Genomic DNA, 14,293 nt, shown 5'->3' on the forward strand with positions numbered 1-14,293 from the left:
TCAGGCAGCTGCCCCTTCGCCGGTGTCGCCGCCTCCAACAGCAGACCCCGGCCCCCGCCCCGACGCCGCCCGTACGCCGCCCCCCGCCGCCAGGCCGCCCTCACGGCGCCACCCCCACCCCCGCGGCACTCTCCAGCTGGCCCTCGCCACTGGCCAGCAGTCTCTCCCAGTCGCGGACGCTCCTCCACGTAACTTCTGCCGGCCCCTCTAGTTTCCTGCTGTTACCTGGAGCCCTCCCACTGGCCTCGTCCCGCCTCCATCTACAGCTCTTCATTGGGGATTACCTACGGTCCATCGCCCAGGATTAACACTGTCATCCGTGGATTACTTACAGTGCGGTGCCAAGGATAACGTACAGTTCGTTCAGTGGTGAGTGCAGTGCCAAGGATAACGTACAGTTCGTTCAGTGGTGAGTGAAGTGACACTGCCCCAATTCGGCATCTCTCACCGCTGTGGCACCCGGTCACACCGGCGCCTCACGCCTTCACTCCTCACCGCTGTGGCTCCCGGACTTTCCGGCGCCTGTAGTGTACTTTACACAGTCACGTGGTGGTCCACTCAGCACAATGCCTGATGACGTCGACTCCGTAGCCTTCAGTGCTCCTCCGTTCATCAGCCAGGACCCTTCCACGTGGTTCTCCATCCTGGAATGTAACTTCAAGGCTTCCAAGATAACAGTAAGTCTAACCAAGTTCGTGAAGGCCTCTACAGTACTACCAGCTGACGTTCTTTCACAAGTTGCTGATGTCGTCAGTGCTGCCAGCACTTCTGCTTCGCCCTATGAAGACCTCAAAGCTGCTGTTCTGCAACGCCTACAATCTACAGTGTCGAGGCGCCTCCAGGAGCTTCTGTCAAAAGAAGAACTTGGTGGTGAAAAGCCCACAGACCTTCTTCGCCGCATGAAGAAGCTGCTTGGCGACAAGTACGAGTACACCTCCTTCGACAAGGAACTCTTCTTACAGCTGTTCTACCAACGCCTGCCTCCTGACACTCAACGCTGCCTCTTCACTGTCAAGAACAAGCTCTCAGTAGACGAGCTTGCCACTCTCGTCGATGAATTCATGGCTACCCTTCCACAAGGTCAACCAGCTGCAGTAGCCTCCATCTCAGCAGAAGACAGTACCAAGCAACTTGTTGAGCTCATCTCACAGCTTAGACTTGAAGTGAGAGATCTTCGGAGAGAGGTCAGAGAACGCTCATACTCACGTTCGCGTTCTTCCTCCAGACACCACTTCCGGCGCCGCCAGCGTTCAAAGAGTAAGACGCCGGAGACTTCTAGTTTCTGCTACTACCATGAAGAGTTCGGGAAAGACGCAAGAAATTGTAAGGCTCCCTGTACCTTCGCCAAGTCTTTAAACCCCAACAGCGAGCACTAGCGGCGCATAGTGTTCGCGACACCTCGTCTGCGCTACTGAAGTTGTATGACCCTCTCTCCCGGACCAAGTTCCTCATCGACTCTGGTGCAGACGTCAGTATTCTCCCTGCCCCTGGTGTACACCGGACGTTGCCTCCCCTCCTTCACCTTCACGCCGCCAATGGTACGGAGATTCCTGTGTACAAGCGACGCACCTTGCAACTTCACCTGAACCTCCGCCGTACCTTCGAGTGGACGTTCTACGTAGCAGCTGTCACGCAACCAATTCTAGGTGCTGACTTCCTCCGACACTTCGGTCTCCTAGTGGACATCAAGGGTCGGAAGCTGCTCGATTCTCTCACCTCAGTCACAACAAAGGGACAGGTCACTCATGGTGATAGCACACAGATCTCCCTCGTCAAGGCAGACCACCAGTTCTCCTCCCTGCTGAAGTCCTTCCCTACGCTGACGCAGCCGTACTCAGCCAGCAAGCCGGTCACACACCACGTCTCGCACCACATCGAGACCAAGGGACCTCCTACCCACGCCAAGGCCCGCCGCCTAGCTCCAGAGCGCGCCAGACAAGCCAAGGCAGAGTTCGAGTCCCTCATTCAGCAAGGCATCATACGGCCCAGCTCCAGCAACTGGTCTTCCGCTCTCCACATCGTGCCTAAGAAAAATGGCGAACTACGACTATGTGGAGACTACCGCGCTCTCAACTCGCGCACCGTCGAGGACAGGTACCCAGTGCCTAACATCCAGGAGTTCTCTTCTCAGCTCTCCGGATGCACCTACTTCTCGAGGATCGACCTTGTGAAAGCTTTTCACCACATCCCCGTCCATCCAGCGGACATTCCGAAGACTGCTCTCATCACACCCTTCGGATTGTTCGAGTACGTCAAGATGCCCTTTGGTTTGAGGAATGCCGCTCAAACCTTCCAACGCTTCATTGACGAAGTCCTTCGAGGTCTCCCCTTCTGCTTCGCGTACATCGACGACCTCCTCATCGCCAGTCCTGACGCAGAGACGCACCAACAGCACCTCCAGCAAGTTCTCACCCGTTTGCAAGACTACGGGGTGCAAGTCAACGTCGACAAGTCTGTGTTTGGGGTCCCCTCCATCACCTTCCTTGGCCACACTGTCTCCTTGGAAGGCATCACTCCACTGCAAGAAAAGTGCGAGTCCATCCAGAACTTCCCCAAGCCTACAACACAGCGCCAACTCAAGCAATTCCTGGGGATGCTGAACTACTACAACCGCTTCATCCCCAGCTGCTCACTACTTCTTCAGCCGCTCTACGCGATGATCAAGCCTTGCAAGAAAGGACAGTCCATCTTCTTAGTCTGGACTCCAGCCACTGAGGAAGCTTTCACAGCAGCAAAACAAGCTCTCAGCTCCGTCTCACCTCTCAGCTTCCCTACCCCAGATGGCATCATCTCTATCGCCACAGACGCTTCTGACATCGGCATCGGAGCAGTTCTACAGCAGTATGTCGACGGAGGTTGGAAACCGCTCTCTTTCTTCTCAAAGAAATTTAACAAGGCGGAATCCAAGTACAGTACTTACGACAGGGAACTTCTCGCCGTCTACAAGGCCATCAAGCGTTTCCGGTACTTCGTGGAAGGTCGCAACTTCCATGTATACATCGACCACAAGCCACTCACTTCGAAGTCCTTGCACATCAAGACCTCCTGTTCACCGCGACAACTGCGTCACATCGACTTCATCTCGCAGTTCACCACGGATTTGCGCTACGTCAAAGGTGAACACAACGCCCCAGCTGATGCTCTCTCGCGCAACATCTCTGCTGTGTCATCTTCTCCCATCGACTACACTGCCATCGCTGCTGACCAAGCCAACGATGAAGAGCTGCGGCAACTCCAAGACAACCCCGCACTACAGATGAAGAAGATACAACTCCCAGGAACCACAGTGCACGTTTACGCTGACACTTCCACCGATTCCTGTCGGCCCTACCTGCCGAAGACCCACCGGTATCGTGTTTTTCGTCAGCTGCACGACCTCTCCCACCCTGGCATCCGAGCATCTCAGCAGATGATGACCTCACGCTTCATCTGGTCTGGCATCAACAAAGACGTCAGGCTGTGGACCCGCACATGTGTCAAGTGCCAAGCCTCCAAGGTGTGGCGACACACACGCTCTCCTGCGGCCGCCTTCACTCCAGTCTCTTCACGGTTCAACCACGTGCATGTCGACCTCGTTGGACCACTACCCTACTCTGACGGTTACCGGTACCTTCTCACCTGCGTCGACCGCTTCACACGCTGGCCGGAAGCTGCACCTTTGGCTGACATCACAACGGACTCCGTCGCACGTGCCTTCATCACTACTTGGATCTCCAGGTTCGGTGTCCCTCTCAGCCTCACTTCTGACCGTGGCAGCCAGTTCGAGTCCAGTATGTGGGACAAGGTGATGTCACTACTAGGCATCCAACACTTCAGGACAGCCAGTTACCACCCGCAGGCAAACGGCACCGTTGAAAGATTCCACCGTCAGCTGAAGTCTTCCTTAGCTGCCTCTGCCACACGTGCAGACTGGTTCCAGGCACTTCCTCTCGCCCTCCTTGGCATACGGACATCACTAAAGGAAGACCTACACCACTCCTCCGCCGAGCTCGTTTATGGTACCAAGCTCAGGTTACCTGGCGAACTCCTAACTCCTGCACCTCGCTCTACTCCTTGCAGCGTTCAGGACTTTGCTGCCAACCTCTCTGACTTCATGCAGCGTCTGCAGCCTGTCCAGCCCCGCACGTCTCCCTCCAAGACTTTTGTCAGCCAGGATCTGGACACTTGCACGCACGTGTTCGTCAGGGTTGACGCTGTGAAGAAGCCCCTGCAGCAGCCCTACCAAGGCCCCTTCAAAGTCCTGAGCAGGAGGAGAAAGACGGTAACTGTGGACAAGGATGGTAAGGCTGACACCATCTCCATCGACCGAGTCAAGCCTGCCTACCTCCTTCACAGTGACCCGGCCGTCATCAACACCATCGGCCAGAACGTCGCCACCAACACCACTCGGCACCAGAAGACGGTTACGTTCCTCCTCCCTCGTCACTAGGGGGGGAATACTGTAGCGGGACACAAGTCACCGCTCCTAGCACTCCGTTTTCTGTTATATTATCACCCTTCCGTTTTCACTCTCTCTACTGCACAGGCTTTTCTCTTTCATCTCTTCTTTCCTCACTTTATACATTCTCTTACTTGTACACATTCTGTGCACGCTCTTTGACACATGTGTTACACATCTTCTCAATACATCATATTACTCCTTTCTTCACACAGACATACACACACACATACACTCTCTTTTTCCATAATTTTGTATATATCATTTATTATGTTAAGTAATTTTTGTATATATTGTTCATGTTTTTGCTGTATAAAGAGAGAGAATACCCAGGCTAAGTTTCCTTTGCAAGAGCTACACTGTTATGACATTGGAAATTGTTACCCTTCAAGGACTAAACACTGCTATGACCAAGAGTTATAGTTGGGAGCCTATACTTCTCGCTTGAGCAACTTCCGGGCGGCCAAGTAGCTCCTCACCTTCGCTACATATGTCAGCTTATTCTCATCTGCTCTAAACATCTATTCACTATTTGGCATATCCTGCATGTTTTCCAGGGTGATGACAGTTAAAAAATTATCATTCAGAATTTTATTAATCTCCTTCCCAGAACTAACTAGCTCCCCATCTGCTGAATTTAATGGTCATATAGTATCCTTATTCTTCGTCTTGTATACCTGATAAAATCCCTTAGGGTCCGTCTTCGCCTGGCTGGCTACCTTTAGTTCATAATTGCCCTTAGCTCTCCTCGTTAACATCCTGACTGTTCTAATGCATTATATTGTGGCCTGAAAACCTCTTCACCTGCCCTTAATCTCTCATTTATACTTCTCTACGTCCTATATAATGTTTTAACCTAGCAGTCATCCATTTAGGGTAATTTTTTCTGTGATCTTAATGCTCTATACGGGATGTTTGCCAAGTATCCTATATGCAATTTATCTACGAAATATTTATGCAACTCATCTACATTTACTTCATCTAATCCCCTCATCTCGGCCCCTTCCACCCTCTCCACTCCCTCATCTACTCGCCTCGACCTCACCTCGCCCATTTCAGCATGACCTGACCCTCCAACATACTCACACCTGTCTCCCCCTCTCTCTTTCCGCCGCCCCTTCCGGAGACATCTTCCCTCCTCTTGTCCTGCACCCACACACCTCACCTCACCTCTTTCATCCTGCTTTATCTCTCTCAACTCCGTCCCGGACCTGACCTCACCCTGCATTCGTTGCCAGTCAAGTCCTTGGAGGTACCTTTTTAATTCCTCAAAATCTGTTCTCCTAAAGTCAGGTATTTTACTAGTGTTTTTGCTTCTAAAAGTTTCTTCCCATTTTAATTTGTACCTAATTTCCCAATGGTCACCGTTACCTAGGTGTCCTCTAACCTATACTTGCGTGACTGCTTCCTCCCTGTTAGTAAGAATTAAATCTAGAATATTGTTGCCCCTTGTGGGTTCTACAACTACCTGTTTTAAGAAATCATCCTGAATCACCTTAAGAAATTCCTCTGCTTGTTACCCACCTCTGGTTTGTTACCCACCATCAGTCTCCACTCGATATTCCTAAAATTTAAATCTACCTCACATACCTAACTGTACCTTCCTGCTCTATTTTTTTTCCTGCCACAGTGGTGTTAATTCCCTTTGTACTGTTCGGTGGCCTGTACACTACTCCCAGTACAACTGATAGATATCCTTCCTTATTATCTACCCATATCGACTCTGTTTTGCCATGTTTTAATTCTACTGTTTATACAACACTGTAATGTGTCCCTAACGTATAACGCGACGCCTCCTCTCCTGTTTTCCTTGTCTTTATAGAAGAGTGTATAACCATCTACCTTAACCTCTGGATTAAATACTTTTCCCGACATATCTAACCAAGTTTCTGTTAAAGCAATGCTATCAAAGTTTGAGGGGTAAGAAAAAACTGGCAGAAACAGCAAAGAACACCTAACTTCATATAAGCTGTTTTAGCTAGAGATGAGTTGTGAAATTTCCAGTTTAAATTACAAGTAAAGGACAGACCGAGGATGTTCAGTGTAGAAGAGGGGGACAGTTTAGTGTCATTGAAGAGGAGGGGATAGTTATCTGGAAAGTTGTGTCGAGTTGATACTTACCTGTGCCTCGTCGTTTTTACACCCTTTGTTCCGCCACTTTGGCATGTTTGTACCAATCTTGTTGTTTGTCAATGAGAAAACATTCCTGCAGTTCATAAGGATTTGTATTTCATGATATGGTGCTTCGATGAATACTGATTAATGAAAGATGTTCATGTGAAATTAAAAGTGAAATAGTAGCTCGTTAATAAAATTAGTAAAAAAAAAGATATATTTTTTATTCTAGAAAACATAATAGTCATACTTATACGTTACAGAATTTGATCCCATTTTCATGGATTAATATATATATATATATATATATATATATATATATATATATATATATATATATATATATATATATATATATATATATATATATATATATATATATATATATATATATATATATATATATTAGAGTGTGTGTGTGTGTGTGTGTGTGTGTGTGTGTGTGTGTGTGTGTGTGTGTGTGTGTGTGTGTGTGTGTGTGTGTGTGTGTGTGTGTGTGTGTGTGTGTTTTCCTGCCTCAAAGAGGGACGGTTCACTTTCAAAGTACATAAAAATATTTAAAAAATAAGTTAAAATCAATTAATGAAAGTAGTGCCGCCTCAGCATATAATCAACAGAACATGTACCACAAGAACAGGCGATGCACAAAATAATCCCGCCTTGTGTGTTTGTTACATATTTCAGGTCTGCTGCAGGGTTGTGAGCTCAGCATTGTATTCATGCAAGACACCAGGATGCTGTGGCTGCATTATTATTAGTTCATGCAATTTGCCGCTTGTCTTTCCATGCTAATATAAACATTCTACATTAGGACTTTAATTATGCGAGTAATTTACCTATTTGCTGCTTCTGATCCATTAAGTTTGCCAGAAATTGTCATCCCTCAAACCGAAGGATCATCGGCAATGCCACATATCTAAGCATTAAAAGGTGGTGCTCTCAGTGCGTCATGAAAGTCTGGTCACCTTTTCAACGAGGCAAATTGTTAGTAGCAGGATTCCAGGTTCCCAGGTATGAGACTCACCACTCCCTGAGTGACTACTTTACATCAAGTAGATGCGTAGCTGATACCGAACACTCTTAGAGACTTTCATGAACGTAGACATGCGACCATGCGGATAACATGTTTTGTGACGAAAATAATTAGCACTAATCTATGAAACAGTTAACCTCGTATTGTGACGAACGAGCATTTAACAAATAAATACACAAGTAATATACTATGAGACTCGTACTAATACTGTTTTTTTTTTTTTTGCCCTATCTTTTGAGTGTGGCTAAAACAGGTAGGTATGCATGCTTCAGATGAAACAAGCGTTTGAATTTGAAGACATGCACAATAAAAATTATTGAATAAAAAATACGATGCATTGTGTCCTAAATTCTACCAGACTTGTGAAAAACATGTCAGGAGGCTAGCCGTCGCAGCCCCGTGAGACAATGATACGTTGGAGGGACAAGAGCACTTCACCCTTCACATGTGGTTGGAGTACGGAGGTGGCGTCTCCTTGGGTATCTTTGGATACACCTGAATTGAGAAAAGGAAAAAAGTAACATTTAGTATTTTGCGTGAATAAGGTAATGTTAACAACAAATATTAACATGAAAGGCATGCAGTTTATCGTGTGTAGACAAGAGGAAACTCAAGGGATAAAGGTCAAAGTATTATAAATTTCATCTTTTAAAATGGGGTACTATAACGAGTAGCTTGTGTACTGTCACATAGAGCGGTATACATCACACCACACCTACCATCACATCACACCTGCCTATCCAACAGCCAGCCATCACACCACACCTGTTCCTCCTACAACCACCCATCACACCACACCTGCTCCTCCAACAACCAGCCATCACACAACACCTGCTCCTCCAACAGCTAGCCATCGCACAACACCTGCTCCTCCAAAAGCCAGCTATCACACTACACCTGTCCCCCCCAACAGCCAGCCATCACACCACATCTGCGCCTCCTACAGCCAGCCATCACATCATATCTGCCCCTCCTACAGCCAGCCATCACACCACACCTGCTCCTCCTACAGCCGGCCATCACACCACACCTGTCCCTCCTACAGCCAACAATCATGTCACACCTGTCCCTCCTACAGCCGGCCATCACACCACACCTGTCCCTCCTACAGCCGGCCATCACACCACACCTGTCCCTCCTACAGCCGGCCATCACACCACACCTGTCCTTCCTACAGCCGGCTATCACACCACACCTGCTCTTCCTACAACTAGCCATCACACCACACCTGTCCCTCCTACAGCCATCACACCACACCTGTCCCTCCTACAGCCAGCAATCACACCACACCTGTCCCTCCTACAGCCATCACACCACACCTGCTCCTCCTACAGCCAGCCATCACACCACACCTGTCCCCCATACAGCCAGCCATCACACCACACCTGCACCTCCTACAGTCAGCCATCAATCTGATTCTTACCTTGGCAGTGGGTTCCTGAAAACCTTCATTGTCATAAGTATACCGGAAGACCCCATCGGGCTGGCCCTTAGTGGCAGCAGCTTCTTTTTCCCTCAGCTTCCTAACGTGTCCAGGACAGAAGTCTGGCGAGGCCCTCACAAGCTCCCTCCACTTCTTGTCACCCTTCAGAAGAACATAAAGAGCGCCCAAAGGAATGAACACCACGGAACCGAAGCAGATGCACCAGCCCAGCGCTTGGATGTTTGCCGGGTATACGTACTGGCCAAAATACGCCGGCACGAAGTAGTAACACGAGAAGAACAGAATGAGCTGCAAAAACAAGGAAGGCATTTCAATGATCCCATTTGGGTTTCCACATCAGGGGCTCCATTATGGATTTTACCAGACTGAAGCTAAAGCTTTTATTGTTCACTAGGTTTGTTGAATGAGAAAGGTGTTTTTAGTTTCTTCAAAAGAAATAAAAATAGCGACACTCACCTTAAGAGCGACGGGAGTAATGACGAGCCACGTCGCTGTCCAGTACATATACAGCGGTGCGGGCATGTAAATACCCATTTCTTCTCTAATATTTCTCATGAAATTCTTAAATCCTGTGAGTGGAGGAAAACCCTAGTCAATTTTGCTGTGCTAAAAGGAAAAACGGATTGAAACAAATAAACACTACAGCTTCAAATACGACAAACCAAACAAGCAGATAACAGAATAACACCGTTGAAAAATTTATCACCATTGCAGAGAGAGAGAGAGAGAGAGAGAGAGAGAGAGAGAGAGAGAGAGAGAGAGAGAGAGAGAGAGAGAGAGAGAGAGAGAGAGAGAGAGAGAGAGAGACACAGAGAGAGAGAGAGAGAGAGACACAGAGAGAGAGAGAGACACAGAGAGAGAGAGAGAGAGAGAGAGAGAGAGAGAGAGAGAGAGAGAGAGAGAGAGAGAGAGAGAGAGAGAGAGAGAGAGAGAGAGAGAGAGAGAGAGAGAGAGAGAGAGAGAGAGAGAGAGACGAGACGAGACGAGACAGAGACAGAGACAGAGACAGAGACAGAGACAGAGACAGACAGACAGACAGACAGACAGACAGACAGACAGACAGAAAGAGAGAGAGAGAGAGAGAGAGAGAGAGAGAGAGAGAGAGAGAGAGAGAGAGAGAACTTACCGTAGATATACTGTATAAGTACAATTTCACTAATGGCAAGGATGATGACAGAGATGCTGGCGGAATACCAATTGAAGAGCTCGAACATATATATGCCACCCTCGAGACACATCGTGAGACCGCAAAGGAACAACACGAGGCACATCAAGCCCACCACCAGCGGCTTTTTGGCCCGCAGGAATTCAAACTGGTCGAACAGTGCTGTGGTCAGCGTTTCCACCATCGTGAACTGTTGGCAGAAACAAAGCGGTAGTTATCATCAATGGCGAGGACAAAATAGTGTAAGCGAGATGGAACAGTAAGATGAGAAGATGAAGAAATAGGTGACAGTAACAAACAAATAGCAATTATCATTATCATATAATTATTTAGAAGATTATAATATGATGATAATTATAATTTATGCTTAATGGATAATGTAGTGTCTAGGAGAGATGGAAAATAAGTGATGGCGAATAACGAATAAATGTTTTAATGAACTGCAGATTAAAGCAGTTTCATTTCACCATTTACTTAGAAGAAATGGACAGCAAAATCCGTCTCTTCTCCGTCCCCTTATTACGTAAGTGCAACAGGTAGAGATTGTCGACGAGTAAATATGATGGTCTCATACTGAGATGCGTTTCTAACGTATCGCAAAAAGGTATTTTCTGGCTTCATGCTTCCGTCTTTTTTTTTTTTCTTTTTTTTTCTTTTTCAGATGTCTTATTTTGCCTTAGGACCAAAAGATTGATGTATTAATTACTAACATACCAGTTGATTATTTCCCATTTCCCACTGCGCCACGCCCAATTTATTTATTTATTTATTTTACATCCTGGAGCATCCTTTTATTTTTATTTATTTTTTTTTATAATGGAGTTTCCATAAACAACGCTTTTTTTTTCTGAAGAGTTGTTGGCGGAAGAAAAAAATGCCAAGATCCAGCTACTAAATGAACAGAGCTGCTAGGGGCGTTCTCACCTGAGAGTCGAGGCCGAGGGTGATGAGCATGGCGAAGAAAAGCAGAGACCAGAGGGGCGGCACAGGCATGCGCGTCACGGCGGCCGGGTACACCACGAAAGCCAGGCCAGACCCTGAATCTACCACGTCCTTCACTTCCACACCTAACTCATGGGCCAGGAAACCCAAGATGCTGAAGATGACGAAACCAGCGAACACTGACGTCGAGCAGTTGGCGAAAGCGATTATGATGGCGTCTCTGAGGGTATAATAATAATAATAATAATAATAATAATAATAATAATAATAATAATAATAATAATAATAATAATATAATTAATAGTAGTAGTAGTAGTATTACAGTATTATTATTATTTCATCATCACCAGCATACGCATGAACATTAATACCATAGTTAACCATTATTATAATAAATGCATTCAGCAGTCCATACTACAGAAGGTGAACTCTGAACAGCAAGGAAAAAAAAAAGCTTAACTGTAAATGAAAGTACTTCAAACGTAACGTTACAGAAAAGAGTGAGCTACCACAGAGGGGACACAGATATTTATCAAATTAATTCTCTCTTTTTCCTATGCTGCAATAATCCCTGCTTAGTCTAAGGTCATAATATAGGTAAGACTGTTCTTTAGCACAAACTTAAGATATTTATTATCATGCCAAATTTGAGCTTTTTTTTCCAAAACCGAAATGAAAATACGGCGAAAGGCGAAAAATAAAAATTTTATTGGAAATTCCCTATAGCACCTCAGTTTCCTCTATAGTCCCCACATAGCACCAACGTTCCTTTTGAAGTATAGATATCAACTTGCTCGTGTTGAGCATACTAACTATAAAGTACCAGCAAGTTTTATTAAGCAGACATTATTCATGATTGAGAGGAACTCATCAAACCTTAGAATGCATATTTAATATATTCACTTATTTATCTTTTTATTGATGATAAGCTGATTATGTGCTCAATAATATGTATATTTAAATTCCGTAAATGATAAAGGAAAACCAACATACTAACTATAAAGTAACAGACAAGAGAAAGATTTATATCATATACCGAGGCACTAAATCTTGACTTTCATGTTTCTTTGTTTCTATGAATAAAAATATAAAAATGAAAAAAAAAGCTAAAAAAAAAAAACAACGAAAGTAACTTGCTAGGTTTCAGCTTTCCTTATAGCTGCTCGCCATGAGTACGTAATATGGTCAAATGTACTCTCTCTACATCTGTAGCCTAATTACGCAGCCTACTGCCGCCACCAAATGTGCACATACAAGTCGTAACATATGGTAACATATAATAAGTAAATAAAAGTCATAATATAAGTAAGTCACCAAATCGAGGGTCCTCGTCCAGAGCAAATAATGCCTCTCTTACTTTATCCGCCATAATAGTACAGCAGACTCTTATTTAATAAAAGAGAATAACTGAAACTGAATCAGTCTCATGCATATCACTATTATTATGAAAAAATTTCAAGAAATAATTACTTCTGTTACAAGACCAACACACAAAGTATGATTAAGAGATCTTTAGAACTAAAGAAACGTAGTTAGTATTCACTGTTCATAAACACGGCAAATCCACCTTGCTTAGGTTATCGGCAAATCCACCTTGCTTAAGTTATCTACAAGTCCGACAAAGGGGTGCAGATGAAAGCCCATTGACCCTTTCACTTATGTAGTCCTCCTTTGTTAACAATAGTCTTCCTTTGTTAACACTAAGAGTACTGTGCAAAATGCTTGCATGGATAAAATAAATAAATAAATAACTAAATAAAAAGAAGAATACAGAATTAATCATGTCTTTTCTATGATGCAGAAATATTTAAGATGTACCTAAAAAGGCACATCAGTATTCTAAAACTCATGAATAGATATTGAAAAATATTTTTCTATCGGTAAAAGTTTAAATAATGGAATAATTGCAAGACACTGGTTGGTATCTCATCCCATACGTTTGCTTTACTAGGCTGGTAGCAAAGCACGTCAGCTGCTAAACGGCAAATCACTGTTATATGTTGGGGATAAATCTTACTCAAGTATTATCTAAAGAGCTGAGGATAAATCATTCTGAGGTACTTCCCCCTCCATTCCCTCCTCACAGCAAGAAAAGCCAGGCTTGAGTATACTCGTTTGATTATCATCTTTATCATTGTTATTATCATTATTATCGCTACTGCTGCTGCTACTACTACTACTACTACTACTAATAATAATAATAATAATAATAATAATGATACTACTACCACTACCACTACTATAATAATAATAATAATAATAACAATAATAATAATAATAGATAAAATATTATCATCATCATCATCATCATCATCATCATCATCATCATCATCATCATCCAAAAGATTAGGCTTCAGTACTGTTACACGTTTTGGCTTTGTTGCTCGGCACGGGTGGAGCAATAACTCTCATGCCGCGAATTCTGCCGGGTGTGTGGTTCTACAAAAGCAGTTATCAGAGCCTTCTGCATGATCTCTATCATATAATAAATTTGATAGGCTCTTCTCAAACAGAACTGGAATTAAATTCCGAAACGCTTCCGTATCGTACCATGCCTAGATTCAAACGGCTCTAGTTCAAGTAATTTGGTTTCTAAGGGCTTTTTTTTTTTTTTACGGTGTTAGTAATAGAGTAACAAGATTTTTATATTATTACCAGGAGAAACATTCTTGAGAACCTGACTAATCATCTCTGTGGAAACTGTCGTGATGAGAAAACGTACAGAATAAGGGCGCTGATCGCCTGCCATCTCGGATGGTTAGGCCGGCCCTAGACGTAACTGTTTATCTGAACGATATAACTGATCAGATAAATCGTTAAGATAAAACTGACGTGTAGGGGGAAATTTGCGCAGATTTTGATCGTTTCAGATGAACTGATCGAGCGGCATGAACAGTTGAATCATTCAAACTTTTTATCTGAACGATCTAATGATTGTTTTCCTTTCAGATGAAAATCTCACGTGTAGGGGGAAAACTGTACAGATTATCAGTCTATTTGTGACTTAAATAAAGTGTGCACGCCTTTTCCAGCTTTTCACAAATACTTCATTATGAATCGCAAAACATTGGAGGAGTTTATTGAAATTTACCAAACCGAAGAGTGTTTATGGAAAGTTAAGTGCAAAGAGTATCATAACCGTGACAAAAGAAACGC

At 44.6% G+C, this 14,293-nt stretch overlaps 2 protein-coding genes across 4 annotated transcripts in view; one reads left to right on the plus strand and one right to left on the minus strand.

Moving 5' to 3' along the window:
* The first annotated feature begins 566 nt into the window (after positions 1–566).
* Positions 567–1,376, plus strand: LOC135109350 (uncharacterized). The gene has a single exon (XM_064020739.1). The coding sequence runs from the start codon at positions 567–569 to the stop codon at positions 1,374–1,376; it is 810 nt and encodes a 269-aa protein (XP_063876809.1).
* A 5,729-nt stretch (positions 1,377–7,105) lies between these two features.
* LOC135109057 (sodium- and chloride-dependent glycine transporter 2-like) overlaps positions 7,106–14,293 on the minus strand; it is a 27,947-nt gene continuing 20,759 nt past the window's right edge. For 2 of the 3 annotated variants that reach the window (XM_064020066.1, XM_064020069.1), the window contains exons 8-12: positions 11,120–11,357; positions 10,157–10,385; positions 9,487–9,599; positions 9,010–9,318; positions 7,795–8,081 (exon numbers count right to left, since the gene is read on the minus strand). In XM_064020066.1, the coding sequence (XP_063876136.1) occupies positions 8,028–8,081; positions 9,010–9,318; positions 9,487–9,599; positions 10,157–10,385; positions 11,120–11,357 (943 nt within the window). In that variant the 3' untranslated portion in view covers positions 7,795–8,027. Of the gene's footprint in view, positions 8,082–9,009; positions 9,319–9,486; positions 9,600–10,156; positions 10,386–11,119; positions 11,358–14,293 lie in introns of all 3 variants that reach the window. The other variant, XM_064020067.1, reaches the window with a different exon arrangement.

This window comes from Scylla paramamosain, chromosome 18 (genome assembly GCF_035594125.1).
Source record: "Scylla paramamosain isolate STU-SP2022 chromosome 18, ASM3559412v1, whole genome shotgun sequence".
Lineage (NCBI taxonomy): Eukaryota > Metazoa > Arthropoda > Malacostraca > Decapoda > Portunidae > Scylla > Scylla paramamosain.

Bases quoted from the DNA above. Each gene is read 5' to 3' on its own strand.
- LOC135109350 (XM_064020739.1), top strand. From the start codon at position 567: ATGCCTGATGACGTCGACTCCGTAGCCTTCAGTGCTCCTCCGTTCATC.